The following is a 26413-nucleotide window of genomic DNA, read 5'->3' on the forward strand; positions in this document are numbered from 1 at the left end:
GGCCCCTCGATTCTAGCTGTCTTTCCCAGCAATCCTTCCTTCAACCTCATCTCCCATTCCCCAACCCACCTGATCTCCGTCCTGTCCCTTCCCTGGTCCACCCATAAAAATCTATTCTATTTCCACCTCCTAGGGATATCCATGTGTCCTTCCTAGTCCCCTCCTCTATACCTACCCTTTTTGGATCTATGGATTGTAGCTTGGCTACCATTTATTTAATAGCTAATATCCACATATAAGCAAATACATACCATATTTATCTTTCTGGACTTGGCTTAAAGAGTTAAGTAATAATCCATTGTTTAATTGTGCATTTTCTTTATTTAATTCTTCTGTTGAGAGACAGCTAGGTTGTTTCCATTTTCTGGGTATTATGACTAGAGCAGCAATGAACATGGCTGAGTCAGGTGTCCTTGTGGTAGGCTGGCGTGTCCTTGGGTATGGGTACAGGAGTGGTCTACCTGGATCCTGGGGTAGATAGATTCTCATCTTCCTGAGGAACTGCCGTACTGGTTTCCATAGTGGCTGTACTCCCACCAGCAGCACGTGAGTGTTCCCCTTGTCCTAATCCTCACCAGTGTGAGCTGTCACTTGTGTTATTGATCTTAGCCTCTTTCTAACTGCATAGGCCCGGATGAGATTTTCGTACACGTTCCCAAGCTGTGCTTTCAGGCCTTACTTTCTTTTGTCTCTCAGCATAAGTGTTTCACTGAATTGACTGACATGCCAGCTCCCATTTAACTCCAATAAGTTTGGCTCAAGTTTGTCAGGGAGCGTTTCTAGATGGTTTCCTTCAATATTGGGTTTCCCCTAAGCATTTAGAGACAATGTGTCTAAGATGTATCCTGCCCTTTACCCCACATCATTGACGTAATGCCACTGTTTTATTATTTTGGGTGACACTAAGTTAGGGCACACTTCAGTGTGTATCAGTTACCCTCTTACCAAGGAGATAACTTTTCCTTTTGCAGTTAATAAGTAATCCACTTGCAGGCCATGTAAATGCCTCATTTCTAAGAGTCTTTCATCCACTGGTATTGGCATCTGGCAATGGTTTTCTTACGTACCTAATTAAATTAGTATAAAGTAATTTTCTTATTTCAATACTTATACACATGTTTGTGGAATGTTCTATAGAGAACTTTTCCATTCTATTCTCGCTCTCTTTTTCTCCCCTTGGAGCAGGCTTGCGACTCTTTTCCAGTATTGCTTGTATCCATGGGCTTTTCCAAAGCTGCTCGCTGCAATCTCAGTGGTGTCTTCTTTCTTATGCTTCCCATCTCTCAGAGGAGCCCCTCCCCATCCTCTCTAATGCAAAGTGCTTCTCCTGCTGCCCTGGTGTCTTGGCTCTGAGCATGCTGCTTGTGTCTGTAGGCTTTCATCATTCACTCATGAAGTTAGGAAGTTAGGAAGTTTATGTGTTTGAGAGATTGCTTACCCCCTACCCTGGCCTTAAAAACCTTTACATTACCTCTTTTAGGCATGCTGGAGTATCACTGATGTGGGGAAAACTTACTATCATTTCTTAGATTTTAGATTCTTGTGCCATGGGACAGGGACCAGATGAATTCCATGGCTCAGGGTTCTGGTATTTCATTAACGGTAATGGCCGATGATCGATACCCTTGCTCTCCTGAGGCAGCTTTCCTTGAAGCATAACTAATCTGGGCAAGTGTCCAATGGCAGACATAAAAGAGTGAGGCACCTTCTGTCTGCGTTGCACTAGGACCCAGTGAACTATTTCCGAAGGTACTGGGATGCCAGCACGGGAGCGAGATTTTCAGACCAGGATGCATCAGTTCTTCATCGCCCGTGTCTGTGCACTGTCCCACAGTGGAGAGAGACTCTCTGTGCCTCCCCCAGTAAGAAAATTTGTTTCATTATCATGCAAACACCTTGCCCACAGACATATAGGTTTAGATAGAGTGGTCTCTCACTGGCACTTACAGAAAAAGTCTTTTATTTAATTATGCCGTAGAAGCTTGCTTGTTATCTAATGAGAGACAGAAAGGGGTGGATCCAGTTAGGAGGGGAAGTGGGGGGAACTTCAAGGAGTAGAGGGAGGAAAAACTTAATTATGCATAAACCTAGTTATCCAAATATAGACTTAAGATAATTATTTTTTTCTTTTATTGAAAATGGATTTTTTTTCTCACATAATATGCCCTGACAGACCCCTGCAGGCCCTGTGCGTGCTACCTCAGTCTCTGCGAGTTCATATGAGCTTTGATCATGTTGGTTTAGAGGGCCTTGTTTTCTTGATGTTCTCCACTCCTCTGGCACTGAAACTCTTTCTGCCTCCTCCTCGGAAGGGTTCCCTGAGCCCTGAGGGAGGGAAATGATGGAGGTGTCCCACTTAGGGCTGAGTGTTCCAAGGTCTCTGCACACTGTCTGCTGTGGGTCTCTGTATTTGTTCCCATCTGCTGCAGGAGGAAGCTTCTGTGATGATGGCTGAGAAGCCACTGATCTACGAGTCTAGTAAAATGTCATTGGGAGTCATTTTATTGCTTCTTCTTCTTCTTCTTCTTCTTCTTCTTCTTCTTCTTCTTCTTCTTCTTCTTCTTCTTCTTCTTCTTCTTCTTCTTCTTCTTCTTCTTCTCCTCCTCCTCCTCCTCCTCCTTCTCCTCCTCCTCCTCCTCCTCTTCCTCCTCTTCCTCCTCCTCCTCCTTCTCCTCCTCCTCTTCTTCCTCCTTTTCTCCCTCCTCCTCTTCTTCCTCCTTTTCCTTCTCCTTACCCTCCTCAAAGAGCAGTAGTATTTCATTTTACTCTAGGTCCCTGGGCTACCTAGTCTCTGGTTCTTGATCACCCAAGCAGTGTTGGGTATGGGTTCCATCTTGTGGAGTGGGCTGAAAGTCACAGATATTGGTTGGTTACTCCCATTACCTTAGCATATCTTGCAGGCAGGACACCATTATAAATTGAAGGTTCTGTGGCTGGGTTGGTGTTTATGTTTTTGCTTTGGTAACTTGCAGAGTACCTCTCTGTCTAAAGATAATAGAATGTGGTGGTCGGGGTTCTATGTAGGCACCAGCTCAGCTTCTCCATGTGAATGAGTTGGGTAGGTGTTGTCCTCAGCAATGGGCCCTAGCCAGTTTGTAGAGAATGGCCTATAGTCTTGGCAGCGGCCTGGACTGTTTGGGGGATTCCCATGAGATTCCTTGGGCAAACAGTTTCAGTGGCTCTTTCTTCCCAGACAAGGATTCAGTTGCTTGGAGACTAAGTCCTGATCCTGTGTACTCCTAAACATGGGCCTGGGTCTTTGATCTCTCTGTGGGGTGTGATAAGAAACAGAAATGGGGTAGAGGTCATCTAGGTATGACAAAATGCATATCTGCCATTGGTCCTTGGTACACGCCTCTGAGTTATCCGCACAGTGGCACTTGGAGAAAGCATTGAAGCCTTGATTTATCTTTTTGTCTTTGTTGTTTCTAGTTGTTTTCACTAAAGGCAAGAACATACTTTTATGCTTATGCCACAAAGGGACACATGAAAGGAACAATAGCACATTCTCCATGTGTGAGCACACTTGAGGTCTCCTTTGGTGACGAGATCTATGGGACATGGTCACAAAGCTCCCCCTGCAGCTGATGGATAGCCTTTTGGGTGGAAGTCCCATGACTGGGGAGAGGCCCTGCTGTTCCCCACGCAGTGGACCATCCCCACCCTCTCATGAGACTCTGTCCCACCATTCCTAGGATGCCATAGAAGTTACCAGCAGGGACAGCATGTGCAAATTAAAGAAGGAAAGTGTTTGAAACCAGTGGCCTGGGTTTGAGTCCCAGTGTGGGCACTTCTAAATTGCGTGGTCTTGTGCAAGTTGCCCAGTTTCTGTGAGGGTTATTGCATCATTTAGCTTCCTCTCTGGAGCACTGGCTTGTGCTGGACATCCAGGACTCAGGGAGACACAAGAATGCCGCAGTGCTGTGTCCCTCCGTGGTGCCAAACTATGCCTCCCACTCCGTGCTACACAACATGAATTTAATGCCTCCTAGTTCCGAAGACCGAAGTCCAAAATCAGTTCCACTGGGCTAACGCCGAAGTGTCAGCATGGCTAGATCTCTCTGAAGGCTTTGAGGGAGAGCCTATGCCCTGCCTTTTTACCCTTCATGGCCACCTATGTTCCTTTGAGGGAGAGCCCACGCCCTGCCTTTTTACCCTCCATGGCCACTTATGTTTTGCTTGTGGCTTGCTCTCCCGTCTGCGGAGTGTGTCAGCCTGCTTTCAGCTTTCATCATCTCAGCTCCTTTGACTCGTGACTGCACCATTTCTATCCGGAGACCCACCCAGGATCAGTCTCCATCTTAGGTCCTACATTCCATTTTCCACTGCAGGAATTAGAATGTGGATGCCTTTATGGGCTAGCCTGCCACACCATCCTGCACTGATTTTTTTTTGTGTTTTTTTTTTTTTTTTTGCCTGGAAGACAGTCTTGCTAGAAAGTCCTTCATTTGTTCTGGGAGGTAAATGCATGAATGAAGGCATGCTTTGGGTGGGGGATTCAGGGCATTAGGAATCTCCCAGAGGGTATTCGGTGTAGAGGGCATAGTGTATGAGAAGGCACGGTGGCTTGTCCTGAGATAGTCAGCACCGGGTAAGGCAGGTAGGGTGTGATGGCTCAGCAGGAGATGCCTCTGGACAGAAGGTGGCAGGTCGTGTAGAGCCTTGCAGAGCGCTTTTAATAGGCCTGCTTCTGTTTCAGAAGGAAATTAGGAGATAGGTACTGCCGTTAACTCTGGAGTCATGGCTTGCGTTAGATTCCTGTGCCGCCACACTTGATATAAAACCATAGAAAATGTCCTAACCTCTCTTGAGACTTGGAAATAACTACTTCAAAAGGCACTTTTGAGAGACAGGCAGCCTTTGAGGTTTTCAAAGCACATACTCTAGTGCCCGGGATAATCCAAAGTCAGGAGGAATTTGTCACTAATGCTGTGGTTACTTTGGCAAATATGGAATTGCTGTAGGTGATTGACATGAGGGTTAGCGGGGACCTTTAGGTAACTGTGTGGTGGTGCAGTACCACATCAGACTGGCCTCTGCACACATGTCATGGGGAGATGTGGGGACTGTGGACAGGCCACTCTGGGTGTCGGGATAGCACTAGGGCTGCTGAGATACCGGGAGAGGGGAAGAGACTGAGTCAAGTAGGTGTAATAAGGCCCTGGTGGCCTTGGGGTGCTTATGAGATGTCCTTGTTGTCCCCACCTGAAATGCTTCACAAGAACTATAGAAGCAATCTTAGGCCAGTGCCTGGACCTCATGTTCCTGGACCTTGTCCCTTCCATCACAGTGACCAGGTCCTCGGCCCCTGCTATGGAGTAGATGAGCTGGGCAGAGTCTGTGGGAAGAGACTTTCTATGGTGATGCAGCTTAGTTTTGCCTCATGGTATTAGTGGGATGCTCTGCATCCATGGACCCCTTGTCCCAGCTTTCCAGAACATTCTGCTACCATGTTCCTTACAAACACCTGTCTAGTCACGGTGGCACAGGACTCAGAGTGTCTTTGGGTTTGAATGAAATAAAGTGGATTTCCTGAATGGGATGGGCACAGGGAGAGCGGCTGCTTAGGAAGGAGTATGAGGGAACTCTGGGTTCTGGAGCCACAGAGAAGCTCAGAGTCCCACAACGCACAGGCACGGGGTCTGAGAACTGTGTGTCCTCCACAGTCTGTCCTCACAGCCTTCATACATCCTCAGGAGGAAGCCAGTTCAATGGAGGGCACCATGGAGAGACCATGATTGTTATTGTATTCATATCTTAGCCTGCAAAGACAGTGGAGGAAAATATATTTCAATGCCATGTTCAAAAGAGCTGTCATTTTTGACATAGTAAATGAGTTTTTGGAGAATGATGTAAGAATGTTACTCTCAATGTGTTGTGTTTCCTTTAGTTCAGATTGATGCACGATGCAGGAAAATTAATCTAAGCCGAGCTTCAGCATGGGTGGAGGCTCTGAAAGCACGGGTGTACTCGTGCATGCGCACACACATGTGTGGGCACACACACACACACGTGGGGCCATACACACACACACACACACACACACACACACACGGGGGCATACACACACACACACACACACACATGGGGGCATACACACACACACACACACACACACACACACACACAAATAGCAAATCAGAACCACAGGGCCAGTTTCCTTTATATACATTGGTTCATCCCGAGAGTCTCTTTTAAAAGGTCACACATAGTTTTACAAGGAGGCTGGGAGAGAAGAAACAAACAAATGTGACTATGAAATCATGAGTGATGAGGCAGACACACTGATAAGTCTTGCCCCTTGTCCCCAGTGTATCACAGTGACATCAAGCTTTGTTGGCCAGCATCCTGCTCAAGGCACCTCTTAGCATCAGGGCCAGGTGTCCTCACAGCCATCGGACTGTTTATGTTCCTCTGCCATTCTCCTCTCCCACACTGACGTTTTCTTTCTCTTTTTCTCTCTTTTTTTTTTTCAGGAAAAATCAGTTGGTGTCTGACAAGGCCGGTGATAAGCCAGATGCCCTGTGGCTAGGTAGGTGAGGCTCATCCCTCTGCTGTCTAGGTAGGTGAGGCTCAGCCCTCTGCTGTCTAGGTAGGTGAGGCTCAGCCCTCTGCTGTCTAGGTAGGTGAGGCTCATCCCTCTGCTGTCTAGGTAGGTGAGGCTCAGCCCTCTGCTGTCTAGGTAGGTGAGGCTCAGCCCTCTGCTGTCTAGGTAGGTGAGGCTCATCCCTCTGCTGTCTAGGTAGGTGAGGCTCATCCCTCTGCTGTCTAGGTAGGTGAGGCTCAGCCCTCTGCTGTCTAGGAAGAGGCAGGACTCCAGCTAAGCTTGGCGAGAGACTCTTCGCCATCCTCCTCAGGGCCATGGTGCTCTGTTCCTTCAGTGTCTCCATCTACTGCCTGCCTTTCTCCTCTGGACAGTTCTGAAAAAGAGGAATTGGTTGAATAGGTGGATGTAGTCACACACGCTGGCAACCCCAGCACTCAGGAGACTTAAGACAGGAGAATTCCAAGTTGGAGGCCAGCCTGGGCCATATGCCAAGACCCTGTCTCCAAAACCAAGTCAAACCAACCAACCAACCAACCAACCAACCAACCAACCAACCAACCAACTAACCAACCCACCAAAGAATAGATTTTTTCCCCCAAACAAAACCGGACCAGCCAACAGAGAGAGTAGGTTGCTTGTCTCTGAACCTGCATAGCACAGCTGCAGGCAGAGGGGCTCTTTGGGAACATTTAGGATGTTTCTGATAGACAGTTATTTCCAGACCAAGATATGAGATGCCCATGCCTGGGGTGGTGTGTCCACTTAAAAGGTTCAGAAACATGATTAAGGTATAAAATACATTCATAGAGAAGTGCAAGGGGCTCCGCCTCTGCACACAGACCTGTGCGATTCACACAGTGGCTACATCTGTGTTGCTGCACTCTGAGATCCAAACAGAGCGTTTATTTCCACTTTAGCTTTGAAGCGATTTCTTTCTGTAATCCTTGAAGATGGAGTCTGGCAGAAACTCGAGTGGAGGATTGACAGGCAGGGTTGGACGTGAAAGGGGAACTTGAGTGCTCTTGAGTCTGCCCTCTTCCGAGAAGCCCGTCCCTGTACCTGCTGGCCTGCTTTTTGGTGCACAGACACCATTCAGTCACTCTGCCGCTCTCTCCCTTTCAGACATTCCTTTTCAAGCTGTAGGAGGAGAGGTGCACTCTTAGAAGTTCTTGGGCTGGGCGTGCAGCCGACCATGAGCTTTCATCTTGCTGAAAGTCCAGGCCGGGGCTCTGATCATGGAGGCAGGCTTGTTTATGCTGCATGATACACTTCAGAGGTCCCAGAGCCTCAGAAATCACCAGGAACCCCTGACGGGGATGATGTGGCCCTGCCCAGGAAGGGCAGCTTTCTGTCCATGGCTGTACAGAGGAAAGGAGAGTCTAGAAACCCTGGCATTCAAAGCCTCGGGCTTATGCAGCTCTTGAAGCTTTTCTGATGAAAGCAGCTCATGTTCAGACACAAAGCAGCTTAGTTCCCAGCCGTCAGAACCCCTTTCGGAAGGGAAGCTTTTGGCAGTTCCCAGAAGCCATTTGAAGTCCTGTCTGGAAGGAGGGGACGGACCCTCTGCTGCTGGCTTGGAGGAGGATTCAGACAAAGTGAAGGAAGTAAAGGATGAGGACAGAGTTAGGGAAGAGAAACACAGAAAGGGTTGGGGGACAAGGAATATGGGGTGCAGGAAAGAGGCAGTGCATTCTGGGAGAGGGTCTGTGTTCCCTTCTGTTTGCCTTGGGCCTTGTTTAGGAGCTTCATCTGCAGCCCCCTGCAGGCATAGTTGAGGCTTTGCTGAAGGCAGGCTGCTGAGTGGAGAACATGTTGTGTTCTTGAAGGGCAGAACTGGATGGCCCCGAAGAGAGAGGTGTCCTCCCATAGAAACGTGTGAGCTTCAGGAGATACAGGAGGCTGGTTCTGTGTTGGGCCCTGGGAGGTCCATAACAGAGTGGCATTCGGACCAGACTTAGGAGGATGGGCCAGGTCTTGCCCAAGGGAGATATGGAAGGATCTTTGCAAGTCAAGGCAATGATGAGGGTGAGAGAGGCTGTGGAAAGGAGCAGGGCCACAGGGGAGTGAGTGTCAGGACAGGGCTGGAGCAGCTGGTAGGGAGGATTCTGAAGGCTGTGCTAAGGTTTGGACTGAATCTCTCGGTGCCAGGAACTGCTGAAAGTCAGGGCTATGCATTGAGCTGTGTAGACTTGGCACAGGATGGATTTCAATGTAGGAACCCCCGGAAAGGGGCTTGTGAGGAGCCCTTGAGAAAGTCACGGCAGAGGGATAGGGCTCTTCTGTCCCTAATCATCCCTCAGAGTTTCAAGACCTCACATGCCATCTTAATGTGCTGCTTCCTCTACCTCTCGTGACAGAGTCCATTGTCATGCTCTTTGCTCCTGAACCTTTGCCCAGATTCCTACTCCAGCACATTGCACCACTGTGTTTGGGGCTCTGTGTCTCTTTCTCTGGGCTGGATCTCTTGGGGAACAGAACGGTCCCTTCATCAGTTCTGGGCTTCTCTGTCCCATGTTGTCTCCAGTATATTAACTATGAGTGTTTGATAGAGGATGCCATAAAACCAGGCCCGGTGATACAGACCTGTAGTTAGATTTCTTGGAAGTCTAAGGAAAGAGGATTGCCACGAGTTCAAGGACAACCTGGATTACAAAGTGAGTTCAAAGCTAGGGTGGCTTAGTGAGACCCTGTCTTATAATAAAAAGTGAAAAGCAAGCAGCGAGAGCTTGGGCTCAGAGGCAGTACCAGATCACTTGTATAGCACACACGAGGCCCTGGGTTCAATACTCAGCTCTGCAAATAAACAAGTGCTTTTGGATAAATAGAGAAGAACCCTCTTTCTGGGACAATGGAGAGAGAAGGGATAAAACATGAGATGTTTGAAAGATGGGAAAACCCAGAGGCTGGAGCCACAGTGGGTGGAGAGGACTGAGGTTCCATCTTGGGACACTAGGGGAGGGGGTCCTTATAAAACCCAAATTTTGGAGGACTGTTAAGTGATGGGGGTTCCCAGTGGGTACCCTGGGGCCAGTAGGAAGTACCAGCGTCCTGGTAGAGATGCCACATCTGAGTAGTTCATACAGAAGAGAGCCCGATGGCCGTCTCCCTGTGGAATCAGCATCAGCACCATGCCTCTCCCTCTCTTTGGATACCACTTGGAGGGAAACGTGGCTCTTTTCCTCTCTCTCCCCCCACATCCCCCCCCTCAATTTTTTCTCTCCAAAGAGTATATGAAATGGGAAAACAAACCCCTAGCTCCTGTTCAACCACACATTCATAGGCCGACCTTTAAAATAGCCTTCTCAAACCACTGGCATTTGCAGGCAGTTTGATGTTTTGGCCAGCATGTCATTCCTCAGTGCTTCATTTTCCCTTTGCATGGCGGTCTTGCCACATCTGGGCCTGAGGCCTGCAGTGTGGTCCTGACCAACTCCCTGTGCTGGGCCAGGTCCTCCCTGCAGAATCCGAGGGAGGTTTCCGGCTCCACTGCCCACTGCCATCCCTTATGTCTCCCGAGTCCTGCTTCCTAGCTCCCACTCTCCATCCCAGACTCAGCTCGTGGCTGAGCAGAGTATGCGGTTGCCCCCTCCACCCCCAGTGTACCAGACATAGGTCTCCAGATGAGCTCAAGCTCTATTCCTCTCATTCCTCAGGAATCAGGCCGACCCCAGACATCGCAAGGAACCCTTCAGGCCTGGTAGAGTCTCTTCGGTTGCTCTGCCTGGTAGACTGGGGCCTCCGGTGCCCACGGTGAGATAGGCCACATGTTTCTGGTCTCTGCTCTCCCCATATATCTTTACAATGTGTGCCTGTCAGCCATGCCCTCCTTCTTCCCTTCAGCCCTCACTCACTATCTTAGGCATGAGCTGCATCTGTTCCTGTGGAGTCAGGGGCATTGCTTTGAATGTGCGTGTCTTTATTCGCTATCTCATCTGATTTCTTCCCTTTTCTACACAGTACCATGTTTCTAAGATCTATTCACGTTGCTGAAAACATCTGGTTTCTATTTCTGGCTATTTTTATAAGGCCTTGGTCACAGGGTAGCGTTTCCAGAGATTCAAACTAAGAAAGGCCTCATTTAAATCTAGCTTCTTACTTAAAGTTCAGCCTTAAAAAATTGCCTTTGCTGATTTCATGGATCTAGAGGATGGATTTTTGACATTTTGATCCTACTTGCCATCTCTCATCCCCCTCTCTTCTGCTGAAACCCCTCTTACCAGCCCCCACTCCGATGTTCATGCCTTGTCTTCAGTGGATGAGTTTTCCTTGTGTGGTGGCTGGTTCAACCCGATGGGGAAGGAGGCTGCTGAGTAAGATAGATTCAATCAAGTGGGAAGTTGTCCTGAGATTCCCCTCCGCCCGCCCGCCCCAGTGGCAGGCCCACCCTGGCAGTGTCTCTGCGGAGTATGTCCTTAGCCTTGCCAGCATGCTTACCTAGGAGATCCTTCTGACTGGAGAACAAGGGGAGGCAGGGTACCAAATGGTTTACAGTCAGCCTGGTGTGTGTCCTGCCTCTGCCACTTTTTCCCTGTCCCACTTGGGACAGCCACAGCACTGCCTATGCCTCATGTCCTTGCTGTAAGTAGGGGCAGCAGGAATCAGGCTCTCAAAAGGCCAAGTTGGGGTTGGGTGGCACAACTCAAATGTCCAATGAATAGCACTGAGGATCGTAAGAATAGTACTATTATTTTTGCAGAAATATGACTCCTTTAACGCCAGCCTCTTCTCATGTGTCCTTGGGTGACAGACTTGTGCCTCCTGCTGACCTTTTGTAAAGAGTATGTCAGAGCTGGGTCTGGCTGGGCCTTGCTCACTGGCTGTAGATTCTAAAGCCCTGGATTCACTCTCACTTGTGGCACAGTGAGGGAGCGGTGACCAAGAGGAGGTCCCCTCTTTGCTTTCTTTCCTGGTGGGAGAGGCCTGGGGCCCGATGTGGAGGCTGTTGTTCAGGTTGAGATATTCTCAAGTTTTCCCAAAGTTCTCAGTGTGGCGGGTGTATAAGTGATTTCCTGTTCCATTTCCCCTTGACCTACACCATGGCCATATTTTCTTCCAGAAGATGTTGAGGATGAACTCATAAAGGAAGACATTGTTCTGACCCCACCTCCATCATTGCTCAAGCTGCAAACTGTATCAAAGCCAATTGATCTCACATTGGCAAAGGTAGGTGTCTGTGCAGAGGTGTAAGGAGTCCTCATTAAATATATCTGGATGCAAACTTCACAACTTTGATGTTTTTGGCTCAGTCGTCCTTTTTCATTATAATCTCTTGGACACTGTTGAAGTGGGAATTGGGATGTGATATATTAAGAAACCTGAACCGAGGCTCAGGAAGACTGTTTTAATCCTAGCTACTCTCCTGCCTCCATGAGACAGACTTGGGTCTTCTGGGTGGACCCTGTTGCCATCCACTTAGCCAAGGAGTGACAGTTCCAGGACTGTGGAAAGACTATGGGAAAACTGTCTTCTTCTGGATGCTGCAAGACTCTGCTCTTCTATGGCCCAGAGCTGCCTCTCCTGCTGCAGTGGGACATTAGAGGAGTAGCTGTCTTTGAGACTGACTCTGGGCCTACACTGACTTTATGCACCAGACTCCGGGCAGCTGCAGAGCTGGAAGGACAGGAAGGGCTGGCAGTTTGTCAGCATATCCAGGTTTGAACCTGTGGCCTTTTAGGTGGACCCATGACAGCAGGACACAGGTTCCGTGCCTTATGGCCTTCTTGGCAGAGGTTCCTGTGCTCCTCAGCATCCTTAATTGCCAGGGTGGCTCACCCCGCCTTTGGCTAGAGGCTCCTACAGGATGAAGGGTTGTTCCTGTTGTTCCATACCAGCCTTTCAGCCAGGATCCATAGGGAAACCTAGAAGTGTTTAGAGATACAGCCAACTTCTTTCTTGTCCCACTTAACTGTGTGTTCTCAGCATATAGATCCTGATGTAAAAGATTTTTCTAGAGGTTTTGTTTCCCCTTCCTTTCTGTTCCTCTCTGTTCCCCTTCCAGCTTTTGAAGTTACAGAGGGCTAGACACATGGAAGGGGCCCTGAACCCGGGTACCATGCTATAATCATCTATAGCCACAGGACCATGGACCTCTGGACAAGCACATCCACTTGGTGCTGAGCCCTTAGAGGCCCTCAGAGACTGCCCAGTAAGAGCTGCCCCAAACCAATCAGAGAGAATGAGTTTCACAGATGGGAAAGGACTTGCTCAGGCTTCTGGGCTGTTAAACACACGGTGGTGTCCTGGAACTATCAGTCTTTGACCAAGAGAATGGCAACAGGATCCACCCAGAAGACCCAAGTCTGTAGTTTTTAAGCGGTTGGAAGAGCATTCCAAGCACACTCATGGTTTCACTTGGCACAGAAGGGGGACCAAGCCCTGATGGATGAATTCATTATCCAGTGTGCTGTCGGCCACATTTGGTGATGACAAGTAGACACATGTCTATGTCATGCAGTTCCTTGTTCTAAAGGAAGAGATGAAAGAATTGATCTTAGTGTATCCATGTCCACAGGAGGAGCCTGACCTTGAGAGCAGACACCATAAATGGGCCAGACACCAGCCTGCTGGTCCTAGAGCCCTCTTGAGGCTTCAGAGTCCCCCACCCCTGGTTATAAAACTGTGACTGAAAGCCATAGATTATCCTTTTGGGTAGCAGAGGGTAGGGCCCATCAGCATGAAGCATTGGTATTGTATAGCAGACAGAGGTGCGTGGGTTACTAGAAGATGGACCACAAACTGACTGTCCTCTGAAATCTAGAGATGCTGGAGATCTGGAAGAATGGAGACATGGCCTTGGGAGGAGGTAGAAATCCCTCTGGGCAGTAGAGCTTTCCATAAGATTTAGAGGGAGATCACTTACAGGTGGCGTCCTAGAGGGAATTCATTCTCTACAGAAAGCAAGAGAACATGCTTTTGACTTTGCTCAGGGCTCTGGTCTCTGTTGGACTACTCATACTTGCTGCTGTGATGTAGAAGCAGCCATAGACAAGGTCTAAACAATGCCCATTGTTGTTAATAAAACTTTATTTACAAAACCAAGTAGGTGCCAGATTTAGTTTATGGACTATGGTTTGCCAACTTTGTGCCAGAACTGTGGCTCTGAAACCTTGCTACAAAGTGGAATCACCTGGGTTAGTTTAAAATCTGATAATAGGCCTAAGACAGGAAGTCATGACTTTCATTCTTAGCACACTAAAAAAACCAAACAAACCTATGGATGCTGGCCTCTCATCCTCAGGAATGTGGATTGAGTTGACCTGGCCCATGGCCTACACATCAGGATTATTTTTAGTGCCCCTAGATCATTTTAATGTGAGGTCAGGCTGGAAAACTTACAGTCTTTCCGAGGGGGGAATCTGAGGCCCCCCAGGATCCTTGGTGAAGCCAAAGTTTTGTATTTCAAGGTCTGTGTAAAGAAAATCTTGGCCCATGTTAGCATGGGCTGGTGTGGTTTACAGATGTTCCCGAGGTAAGGAGGCCCTTAAGGTCAGGTTTATCTTCCTCAAATATGAGAAGAATGGGCTTGCAAAATAGAGACCACTGCGAGAAAATGCACTTTCTAGAACCCACAACCAACTCCTGCAGGGCCTGTGCTGCAAGCCTTGTTATTGTTTATTTTACAAACATCCAGTGATACGCTTTTCCCTCCCAGGAGATGAAGACCCTTCTGTTCGGCTCTACCTTTTGCTGCTTCAATGAAGAGTGGAAACTTCAGAACTTTTCCTTCAGTGACACGGACTCATTAAAATATGGCATTGTGCAGAATAAGGCAGGTTGCTCTTGGGGTTCCCAGGGACTCTTCTTCTGGGGTATCCCACACAAAGCGGGAACACCATTCACACGGTGACCTCTGAGAGCATCAGTGGGATGACCCCGCATTTACCTGGTTGTCCCCTGGGGCAGGCAGTTAAGCTGCTAGAATGAGAAGGGCCACTGTGATCTCCTTGCTTCGAGAGCATTCATAGGCGGAACCTTGGGAGGGGCTGGGGAAATTTCACAGGTAGAGCTGGAGAGGGTCGCGTTCAGAACATGGAGGTAAGAGCGAGAGGAGGGGGCATGCTCAGGAAATGCCAAGGTGGTCATGTGTGCAGAACAGATGGAGGAGGAGCGTGCAGCAGTTGTTGTGGAGACAGAGGTAGTGGGCGGAGCTTTGCACCACCCCTGGACATATTAAGCAGGATAGTCTCAAGAAAGGCCTGACGATGCCCCACCCTGAGGCTAAGGACTGTAGGCGCATTTCTCAGCCCCGAGCCTCCCTTGCCTCTGCTGCCTGAGGAAGGGCCCTGAGACTACCAGCTTCTGCCTCCTGTGGTGTGGCGAAGCTCAGCTTCTCTTTCACCACAACTTCAAGGGTACCCTGACCTATGGTTTTGACAATCCTTGAATGCGGGAGCTGTCTGAATGGATGAAAACCCACTGTGGTGTCCCCAGTGCCACACCCTCTTTGTAGATCGTTTCTTTCATCCCATAAGGAAGGATGAAAAAAATTGACCTCTGCTTTGCAACAGGGTGAGGCCTAGGAGTCTACACATAGGCGGCTCACCTTGCTGAAGATCCCCTGTGACTGGGGCTAGAGGCTGGTGGGTGGAATGGGGCCATTTTCTTCTTTTCCTTTTTTTTTTGGTTTGTTGAGACGTTTTTTCTCTGTAGCTTTGGAGCCTGCCCTGGAACTAGCTCTTGTAGACCATGCTAGCCTCAAACTAACAAAGATCTGCCTGCCTTTGCCTCCCGAGTGCTGTGATTAAAGGCGTGTGCCCCCACTGCCCAGCTCTTGGGGCCGTCTTCACTGGTAGCGACATGTGTCTTTCTCTACAGGGTGGTCCCTGCGGGGTTCTGGCGGCTGTTCAAGGCTGTGTGCTGCAGAAACTCCTGTTTGAAGGAGACAGCAGAACCAACTGTAATCTGTAAGTTGGTGCTCATCTTCCCTTCCCAAGGCAACTTTTGAGTGTCCAGAATAAATAAGCAAGGAAGCGTGGGTGTTCCCTGATCGTTCCCATTTCCTGGAGGTCAAGACAGGTGAACACAGCTAGCTGCAGGGCTCCTGCTGATCTGCTTAAATGGACATGGTACTTTTGCTTCTTGGAGCAGGCAAGGTTGGTGAGTCGTGTTTTGCTCCACACGGCAAGTAACTGAAAATGGCTTGGCAACTTTACTGCCTCCTCAGACCCCTTCCTCACGCATAAGCATCTGCTGACCTCTGACTAAATCCAAGGCTCCCCCGCCCCTGCTTATCTCTTCTCTGTCAACAGCCAGAACTGCACATTCCAGCTAACTCCACTGTGCATGACTTTCTTCCCGTTGTGGCTGTGTATTTTCCATTTCACACACAAGGTATTTGCAACTAGGCATCCCTGCTCATTCATCTGCATGCCGTCAACACTTCTAGAACACCTCTGTGCAGTGAGGGAAGCCAGTGCTTTCCCTCCCTCCTCCCACCAGCGGTGCCAACCAAGAGGTTTGAGATTTGCTATTGATTTCTCATGAGGCCAGCACTGTCTCTGCTGTCCAGAAGCACTTGACACTCCTGATGTGACAATATCTGCTGAGTTTGGGACCCTTGCCACCCTCAGCAGGGCCCTTGCCTCTTTTCCTTCTTAGCTTGGACCAGAAATCATAGGGTTGCGATAATGGTGCCCTTCCCCTCATTGCTGCTAGACTTGAACAGGAGAGCCAGACAAATGGACAGGTGATGATAGGCCATGCATGCTGCTAGGGGTGGGAGAGCAGACTCCCTGCAGGTTCATTTGGATCTTACTACTGTCTTCCTTACTCTCTCTCCATCACACACGCATATCATACTTTAGTTCCTTTACATTTTCCTGCCACTCAGCATGAACCTCCGATTCTTTCCCTGTGTGCCTGAGCAGTTTGTCTGCTGGCTCCTCTCACCACCCTTCAAGGACGGCCTTCCTTGACCTCCGGGGGCGGGGGGGGGCGGGTTTAACCCATGCCTTGCTTCTAGTTACACCATCACTCACTGTACACTTGTTCTTTGGTGCAGTTAGGTGTCCATGTCCGCCTCCTCCCAAAGAACACAAGCCCCATGAGAACAGGGACTTACTTCCCTGAGCTGCCTGGTCCACAGGCTGGTTCCCGGAATCCAGCACAGTGCCTGGACCACAGGGCAAGCCCTTAGGATTTTTGTTGAATGAGTGGATGAACAGTGAATGAGTTGTTCAGACAAACAGGGAGGGAAGGCAGAATAATATTCCAGTAAAGAGAACAAGATGTGGAAAGACCCTAGGGCAGGGAGAAGAACAGAGGTTGCCTGAGGTGGCTAGGGATGGGATAGAGCCAGGCAACCAGACAGGCCTATGAGCTCTTAGAAGTTTAGGCAACTTTGAGTAAGTCTTGGCTTTGGCCCGTGTGAGTGCTGTCTCATGATGCCTGTCAGCCCAAACTCCTTCAGAGTCTCTCTAGATCCCTTGCTTTGGACTTCTGGGGAGTCCAAAAGCAGATGGTTTCCCAGTAGTCGGGATGCTGTGTCCTGGAAGTGGGATGCCGCTCAGGATGGAAGCTGTATGGAAGTTGTAGTTTCTCACAGCCCACAGGGAATGAGAGCCAGAGCTGTGAAGGCTGGAGGTCCCTCAGGTTGGAGCCTAAGTTGCTACTGAGTCCAGAGAAAACCCTACCAAGTGGTGGAAGGTGAGGCTCTCCCTCACTGGCCTCACTTGTTTAGCGCCTGTCAAGCACTGCCTAGACCTGCAGCAAGATTCTAACTGGTCTTAATAACAAAAACCAGAGCCGGATATGGGGATAAATGCTGAATAATAATAATAATAATAATAATAATAATGCTGAAAGATCAGAGAAGTCTACGAATTCCTCAGACCGAATGGGGTATCCTGTCTCTACAAATCCTCTAACTGAATGCCATCTTTATGAAACTGCACACTGAATCCTGGGTTCCTGTCTCCTCCCCCTTATATTTCTCTCTCCACCCAGCCATATCACTTCCTGTCTCCACCTCCCTAGTGCTGGGATTAAAGGTGTGAGCCACTACTGCTTGGCTCTGTTTCTCTTTTAAATTTGATTCAATTTTGTGTACTCCAGGGTGGCCTTGAACTCACAGAGATCCGTCTGCTTCTGCCTCCCAAGTGCTAGGATTGAAGTTTTGTGCCACCATTGCCTGGCCTCTATGGCTAATTAGTGTGGCTAGTGTCTCACTCTGATCTTCAGGCAAGCTAGCTTCCTTCCTTCCTTCCTTCCTTCCTTCCTTCCTTCCTTCTTTCCTTCCTTTCTTTCTCATAGAAAATTTTTCAAAAATGTTCATCAACATCCTTAAAAACTGCATGTCAAAAATGCCATTTCAGAAGGCAGTATTGACAAATACTTTTAAGCCCCAACATATATTACCAGAATGTCCAATAAAAGGAATTTAAGCATATTGTGAGTGAAAGCTAAAACTACTATAGGTTCCCTGGAAAGTGCATTTGGTATATTTCTAGGAAAGCTCAATGTGCAAGCTTTATTTATTAAAGTACAAACAAAATATCACCACATAGGCCTAATCTGAGCACTGCTGCGTGGGTGGCTTTCCAGGGCTCTGCTAGGGACAGGAGCAGGAAGGAGTGTGGCCTTGGCTTAGAGCTCCTGTGTGCTGGGACCTGGGGAAGAAAGTAGGCTCACCTGGACAAAAACCCAGAGACCCCACCTGCAGTATTTGTATGTGGGCCCTGGGTCATGAGGGGCACACCTGGAGGGAGGAGGGAAGTGGCTGTTGGGATTGTGCTCTATGTGGGAGCTGTAGTGTTGGGGGCTTGTGTTGTTTGGGGGATTATGTGGGGGAAGGTTGTGTTGTATGTGGGACTGTGCTATGTGTTTGAATTACTGCGTGTGAGTTATATTTTGTGAGGAAAGCTGTATTGTGTGTGTGTGATAGTTGTATTATGTATGGGTTGTCTTTCATTGAAGGGGTTGTGCTGTGTGGAGATCATATTTGTATGGGAGTTATGTAATGTAGAAAAGTTGCATCGTATGTGGGATTGTATTGTATGAGTACGAATTTTGTTTTATGGGATAATTGTGCTCGATTTGGGAGATGTGTTATATGTGAGATTGCATTGGTTGTTAGGTTTATCTTGTGTATGAGTTAGGTTACATGAAGTTTGTATTACGTGAATTATATCGAGTTGTGCTTTGAGGCTGTGTTGCGGGTTGTTTGAAGGTTGTATTGTATGTGGGTTATATGGTATGAAGATTAGGTTGTATGAGAGCTGTGTTATATGTGGAAATGTGTTGGAGGGTATTTGGGTATGTTATTTGAATGGTTCATGTTTGTAGGAGGTTGTGTTGTGTGTGGGTTGTGTTACGTCAGTGGGTTATATTCTGTGTTGGATTGGGTGACATTGTATTTGTGGGTTCTGTGAGGGTTGTGTTGTGTGAGTAGGTTTTGTTGTGTGTAGTTTGTACTGTGTGAGTGTATGCTATTGTGTCTGTGGGGTCTGTCTTTGGAAGATGATAAAGCTGATTTTCTTTGGGCCTGGTAGCTCTGGATGCTGTTCATTATCCCTCTGCATCCCATATCCCATCCCTGTGGTCCTCAGGCTAAGAGCACACAGTGTTCCTCCCTACTCAGTGAGAGGGAAGCAGGAAAGCTTGGTTCAGCTCTCTGAAGTCCAAGGAAACTTACGGAGAAATGGTGGAGGGGTGATCTGTGAAAGTCCCTAAGGCCCTCACAGCTGACCAGCACAGACTCTTGATTGACAGAGGGCTCTAGGTAAGGGCTCTGATGCACTCCCCAGTCCCTTACCAGGGGCGTGGTCCCACTGCCTTAGGCAGACAGCTAGGGATGGGGAGGAGAACCACTGGGACCACAGGGATTAGTCTAGTACTGATGGAAGGACAGAGCAGGGGACTCTTGTGGGACAGGAGGAGGTGGAGGAGTGCCATTTGTAGTTTGTGCCTCTGCCTTGCTAGTGTTCTGCAGGTTGAAGGCTATGCTTGTTCAGTGGGTGTGTGTGTCCCAAGGGAGGAAGGAGGCAGTATGCTGGGGGTGGGATGACAGAGAGCAAAGGACTTGGGTTACCGTGGAGGAGGGTTCACATCTCTGAGTTAGCAAACACCCTTAAGTTGCACTCCTTGAGAAAATGCAAACAGAACCAACCAACCAACCAAACAAACAAACAAACAAAAAAAAAAACAACAAAAACCTTCCAGGACCATGTAAGTGAATAGGCCCATTGAACTCAGCCCATCACGGTACAGATGGGGGAACTGAGGCCCATAGATGGAGAGCTGATAGCTCAGGGTCAAAGTTGGCACCATTGCTGAGCCAAGACTGGCCTGTGACATCTTGCCTGTCACAGCATGCTCCTGCACACTAGAAGCAGTGGGGACCAGAGATGGCAGGAAGAGATGAGGCTGTTGAAGTTGGAAATGGCTGATGGGTGCTCCGGTACTCTTTAGGTTCTCTATGCACAAAGAGCTTCTCAGCAGAGCATCCTCGGCCCCAGTTTAGTAAAACTAGTGCAGAAGACCACAGAGAACTGCTCTGCAGTCAGTTTGTGTATGTGTGTGTTGGGGGGAGGGGAGTTACAATTACGTCTGTTTTGGATCTCCAGCTTGAATGACTTAGTGCCTGGTATTGGTGGACAGAGTCATCCATGTTCCTGCCTGGGCTGTGTATGCTCGGTGGTTTTGAGGCCGGAGTGCTCCCTCTTCACGCTGAAATTCTGTGTTTTTAGAAACTGTCCAGCTTCATAAGAGCAGGGTTGGGGTGGGGAGGACAACTGCTCTTTTGACCCTGGGACTGTGGTACTTCTCAGGGAGCTCTGCCCGCCCAAAGATCTCCCACATGTGCGGCTCCTGGGTTGGGTTCTTGGACACTGGGTCTAGAGGATCCTGAGAAAGGGACAAGGCTCCAGGAGAGCATAGCCGAGGGTGGGTGGCCCCTTCAGGGAAGCCAGGCAGAAACAATTGCAGCTTGGCCAGGCCGTGTGTTTTCTGTGTGGCTGTCTGGCCTCATTATGGCTCAGTCCATCAGGCTGGCAACTACCTCGCCTCAGTTCGCCCAGCAAAGCCAGGCAGCAGGATGTGGTGTTTTTCCACTGGACAGGAGCTATGCAGCTTGGCTCATCCCCTGCACAGGCCCCAGGAGAGCCCTGGGGCTGGAAAGGCCTTTAGAGGCTGGCAGGAATGCAGAGAGAGGATCTGGGATCCTGCCCCCTTACCATACTTCCTTTCTGAAGCCCACGGCAAGAGCACTTGGAGTTCACAGCAGGAACACTTGCCTTGGCTCTTCAGATACAAGGTCCCTATGGCCCCCAGCCAGCCAGCCCTCTGCCCTCCCTCAGAGGGGCAGAAATGAAGGAACCGTGGCCTGGATACACTCTTCTGCTTTATCCAGAACTTTCTATAGGCTTAGCTCATGTGGGTGCATCTTTGGGGACAGGTGCAATTATCTTGAGATAATTAGGGTAGAAGCACCTGTTTTCTCTGAGACACTTGGGCGAACACAGGCTTCTTACCCAGCCCTTCCTTGGCACTTCAGCCTGCACTTCTGGAGGAATTAGGCTCTTGAAGAAACTTCTGTTGTAAGAGCCTGGCTGGGGGCCAGATTTCTGGTGGGAATGTGATAAGTTTGTCTAGGTAATGTAGGGCCTTCTCTGTCACCAAGGGATCTCCAGTGAAGCCATCACCCAGTTACTGGTGAGGGTCAAGTCCTGGCTATGTAGGCAGCTACTAGTGACCCACCCATCTTTTTGTTGTCACCTTTGAGATGTGTGTGTGTGTGTGTGTGTGTGTGTGTGTGTGAATGACAGAGAGAGCCCCAACAACTCTGGGGTAACCAAAATGACAGAACAGCAAGACTGAAGAGGGTGTGGGACTCCCTGCTGCCTGGGGACCAGATACTGACCCCAGACCTCTTGACTGCTGGTCATTGCACTTTCTATGATCTACTGTGTTATTTAGAAAATGATCTCTCGAGGTCTCAGGAAGCCACACCTTCAGAAAGATGGAGAAGGCCAGGCTGAGGCGGGAGCTGCAGAAGCTGCTGGGGAAGCTGACACAGAGAGTGGGGGCTCTAGAAACAGGCCCGCTCAGAGAGGCAGCAGGCAGAGCCAGTGGGAACAGGAGATTCTGGCCCAGGGGAATGCTGCCTTGATTGTATCACAGATACAGATAGGCTGAAAGGCAGGCGGCAGGTCATAAAACCGTGGTTAACTTGACTCTCCCTTGTTCCCCTTCCGTGTGACTTGGATACACCACTTCACCCCCAAGACTGGGTTCTTCACCCTTGAAGAGGATGGTATAGTGCGGAGCTCCGGGGCTGTTTGTATGGGTCTCATGAAATGATGCGTATAGAGAGTCCTTATCATCAGGGCCAGGCTCTTGTGAGGACTCCTGTACTAACTTTTAAAACGACGGGCTGGAGAGATGGCTCAGTGGTTAAGTGGACTGGCTGCTCTTCCAGAGGACCCCGTGTTCAATCCTCAGTACCCACATGGCAGCTTCCAACTCCAGTTCCAGGGGATCTGACACTCTGTCATAGACATAAACGCAGAGAAAACACCAATTCACATGAAAAAAAAAATCTTGAATGTCGTTGTACTGAAAAGTTTCTGAGGAAGGATTGTGTGCTTCTGCCATCCCCTTCAAGTGCGATACTCAGAGGGGTCCATGGCTCCTAGACTGGAGGTTAGGTTCCCCAGCCATAGGTACCCGGGCAGTGTGCTTCTGTTCAGGCAGACTTTTATGCATCTTCTGCCAGTCAAAAGTTTTTAATCTGGATGGAGGTGGGGTCACTGTGAGAAGAGGTCCCACCTTGAACATGTTGGTGAAGGTGTTCTGTGAGGCTGCAGGTGATCTAGGAGCCGTGAAGCCTGTTTGTTGTTTCTGAATCCAAAGAATTACCATCCAATCCTCTCGCCTGTTGTTTGCCTGTCTCTACCATCCAGGCAGCTCTGTCCCTGGCATGGCCTCTCCTGAAATCCAGAGAACTGTTTATTCAATGTTATTTTCCTAGCAAGTGCTGAGCCGGGTTGGTGTTCCTAACAGCATAGGCCATCCGGTTTGGCGATGATATGGTCCCCATTTCCTGTGAGAAATATGACAGGCTTCCTGAGTTTGAGGAACATCAGGCGGTCCCTGGCTTATTTTCTCCCAGCCTGAGCCTCATTGCTCGTCTTGCTGCCCCCACAGCCTTGCCAGTGTAGGAGTGCCATGTCAGCAGGGGTCAGGTGAACCCCCTGTCTGTGGATGTGGCCCATGTGGTGACACTGGTGGCGATGGAACCAGTGACTGAAAACTCCCCATGCATCAGGGATGAGGCTCATAGGCACTGTCTTGTTTAAGGCTCCCAAGGCTGAGGGGAGCTCACTGTCATCGCCAGTTTCTAAATGGGGAAACAGAGGCACCACTGTGTCTTGTCACCTTTTGTTTTCAAGTAATAGATTTTCATTTTAAATAACAGCCTGGCTGTAGATGCATGGCTCTGTGTCCCACCATGGTAGCTGCTTCCTGGTCTCCTGGTTTCTCTCCTCTTGCCCTGGCAGGATGGGTAGATTCCAGCACTCTCTCCCTCAGACATCTCAGTGTGGAAGTCGGGCATTTTTTTTTTGGTGAGTGAAAACCCGGAATTCTCCTGTGTACATTTCTTTGCCCTGCCCCCAGCAGGTCTTCCTCGTGTTGGTTAAGAAGAGATTCAAGCCAGGTTCTGCAAGAATGTAGGGAGCACCACAGAGCAGAGAGGAAAGCCAGGAGCTTAGCATAGAGGAGCCCTGGAAATGTCAAGTGGAAAGAAATGGCTATATTTGGCTGCTGCCTTCCTCCCTCTTACTCTTGCCGTGTCCCAGGAACCTCTTAGTCACCATTTTTATTGCAGGATGGCTCAGCGGCTTTAGATCTGGTGACTGAACTTCCTAAAACTGCCCTGTGTCTGCATGTTGCTGCCTCTCTCTCTCTCTGACCTTCCTTTTCTGCGCCTTCCCCAGGTCCCGGAGGTCCAGCCTAGCAGCCTTTCTCCTTCCCACTTTGTCCTATGCTTTCCATGAATCTCACAGCTTCTCAAGTGGTCTGAGGAGTGGCAGCCCCATCACAGCACAGCCACTGCTGTTTCAGTTGGCAGCATGGCAGCACCCCTACAGCCATGAGTCGGACTTCCTCACCCATAACTTGTATTTGCATAGTCAGCTAGTTAGGGTCCTGGCTCCTGCTCACTTGTGGTCTCATCTGCCCCTAGCCATTGGGACTGGCCAAGGCCAAGGCAGGATAGTGGCTCACTTCTGCCCAGTGTGGCAGCAGTGCCAGCGTATTCTTGGCCTTGTCAGAATGAGAAGTCCTCTTACAGTTCATGTCCAGGTCTTGCCAAGGCCCTGAGGTCCTTTTGGCTCCTGTAGTTAATATTCCTGTCCCTAACCTCAAGGCTGTCCCTCAAAACTCCTCCTCTGGTCTTCATCTGTAGATCGTACAGACCCTGAAGCTTAACTAAGGGTCCCTGGACTGCAAGGAAAGAGGAGGCATGTACAGAGGGGCCACCTAAATATGTCTGATAGGGCACAGATATGCCTGTTCTGCCCTGTGTCTTCACGAACCTAAACACGCTCCCTTTCTCATCAGCCGGCTGCAGCCCTCAGACGCCCAGAGGACCCATTGCCTTGCCCTGGCCATTGCAGACATCCTGTGGCGCGCCGGAGGGAGAGAGCAAGCCGTGGTTGCGCTGTAAGTGCTTCTGGGGGTCATGTCGCATTTAATGCCCAGCTGATAGCTGAGGATGTCCTGGTCTTGGACAGAGAATCTGTATGATTCATGAAGGAGGATGTGCTCCTACCTGCCCACCACCCAGGACTTGGGAAGTACAGGAGAAAGCCTGTGACCCAGGCCCTCAGTTCCTCAGTGTTTCCCTGATCCTGAGGCCACAGGCTGAATCTGTGCCACCATCCAGGACCCCAAAGCGTACTTCCCCCTGTGTCACTTGGACCTCATTCCAGTGAGGATGAGATAGAGCGGTGAGTGGCAGAGGCTGCGACTCAGATACAGGATTCTGTTACCTTGACGACACCCCCATCCTGCCCCGCAGTCCCTCAGGGTAGAAACATCACTTTGCTCCAGTTCTATGACTAAGCTTTGATAAAGGAGGTGGTTTGGGGAACCAGTTTGGTTCCTTTAGCATAGTGCTTAAGAAAGGGGGCTCTCTATAGCAGACTGAAAGCTATGGCTTGCTGGATGTGTACTCTTGGGAACTGGCCTCAGCTCCTCACTCCTCATTTATTGACTTGTTTAGAAAATGGGGTGACAATGATAACTTAATGGTTGTTCAGAGCTAAATGAGTATGTATAAATAAATGATGTGTATTAAATATAATAATGTTATCAGTATGAATCTTTTATTAATGTAAATAAATGGCGGATAATAAATGTGATGTGCTTAGGGCAATAGCTGGGCATCACGTGAGTTGTGCTTAGGGTGGTCGACTGCTGCTACCCACTCTATGCCAGGCAATTTATTCACATAATGTAGGCACGTAACCTATTTGGCAGCTCTAAGGGCAGACAGTCAAGAGCTTATAAAACAGAAGTCCAGAGAAGAAAGGTGGTGTGTCCCAGGCCACATAGAAGCTGGTGGCAAGTGGGTCCCACCCCAGATGCTACTCTTAATCAGGACTGCACTGGGCTACACACCCGTTGTGGTTGCTGGAGGTTGTCTCAGGGGGGGGGGAAGACTTCTAAGGGGATGGCTGGAATCCTCGCCCTGCGTGAAGACAGTGGCAAGCCAGCAGTTCTTCCTCTGCAGGTGGCTTTGCCAACTGTAAGGGAGAGTCAGGTCTCCTCCTGCCAGACGTAGACGTGGTTCTTCCAAACTCACCCACCACTCTCTTTTTCCATGCCCTGGACTCAGGGGTGAGTTCATAGCAGGAAAAACAAGAAACCCTTGGCTCTGTTCTCCCTGGAGCTGCCACTCCTGACCTCATTTATTTCACGACACATGTGGGCTTACTGGCTGGAGGGTGTGCCCTTTCATCTGGTCGAGGACTTAGCACCTTCTTTTCCTTTTTAGGCCTTCAGGAACGCCACACTTCAGTCCAACAGGGAAATACAAAGCAGATGGAGTCTTAGAAACAGTACGGCTTTCTGGAAAACTATCGTGCCACCTTTGGCTTTGTTTGGGGACTATCTCCTTTCATAGAAGTAAATCCTCCCCCAGCTGGGGCTGACTGGCCATCCCTGCAGCCCAGGCCCCCAGAATTCTGCCCTTTGGGGGTGGGGGATAGGTGGGTGGCTTTGGAGATTGGCTCAGTGTCTCCTTGTCACCTCCATGTGCTCAGGCGTAGAGGTACCCTTGGTGTTCTCAGTGCCCAGTGTGCGGTGTCCCTTGTTCCGCTGGCCTCTGTCCCTCCTGTGTCTCTGGTGTCTTTTCTAGGATTCTCATGGATGGGGAGAGGCATCAGAGTGTAGAAAGTGGGAGGGGAATTGATGGCGTGGAGCAGCAGCTGTGGGCCCAGCCTCAGGGAAAGGCTAAGGAAGCAGCAGGAAAGGCATCTTGTATTATTGAAAATGCAGACCCAGTGAAGATCCTTGAAACTTGATACCCTTCACTGGCTATTTTTATTTTAGCTGATTTGTTTCCTATGATATAGCCATGTGCGCATGTGACTCATGAACCCTTGCTTGATTGGGTGTTTTCTGGACATGTGTTTTTTGCTGACCTGCTTGAGAACAGCCTGTTAGGTTTTGACCTGGCCTGGTATGGTGACATGGAGAAGTGATTCTTCCCTGACCCTCCTCTTCTTTGTCCTACCCTCTAAAAACTGGGAGCTGGATGTTTGTGAACCATGACAGAGGTATAAGGGGGACCCTACAGGAGTTCACCCACTCACAAGACTCCATGCACTTATTTATTTTTTAGTAGTAAAGCCAGGGCTATAG

At 49.3% G+C, this 26413-nt stretch overlaps 1 protein-coding gene across 2 annotated transcripts in view; it reads left to right on the forward strand.

Moving 5' to 3' along the window:
* The window catches only part of Mindy4 (MINDY lysine 48 deubiquitinase 4), a 111857-nt gene that overhangs the window by 48113 nt on the left and 37331 nt on the right, over positions 1 to 26413 (forward strand). Inside the window, exons 6-11 of one of the 2 annotated variants that reach the window (XM_075955477.1) lie at positions 6477 to 6532; positions 11604 to 11710; positions 14199 to 14315; positions 15362 to 15450; positions 24107 to 24208; positions 25545 to 25608. In XM_075955477.1, the coding sequence (XP_075811592.1) occupies positions 6477 to 6532; positions 11604 to 11710; positions 14199 to 14315; positions 15362 to 15450; positions 24107 to 24208; positions 25545 to 25608 (535 nt within the window). The remainder of the gene's footprint in view (positions 1 to 6476; positions 6533 to 11603; positions 11711 to 14198; positions 14316 to 15361; positions 15451 to 24106; positions 24209 to 25544; positions 25609 to 26413) is intronic. The other variant, XM_075955478.1, reaches the window with a different exon arrangement.

Source organism: Microtus pennsylvanicus, chromosome 21 (genome assembly GCF_037038515.1).
Source record: "Microtus pennsylvanicus isolate mMicPen1 chromosome 21, mMicPen1.hap1, whole genome shotgun sequence".
Classification (NCBI taxonomy): Eukaryota; Metazoa; Chordata; class Mammalia; order Rodentia; family Cricetidae; genus Microtus; species Microtus pennsylvanicus.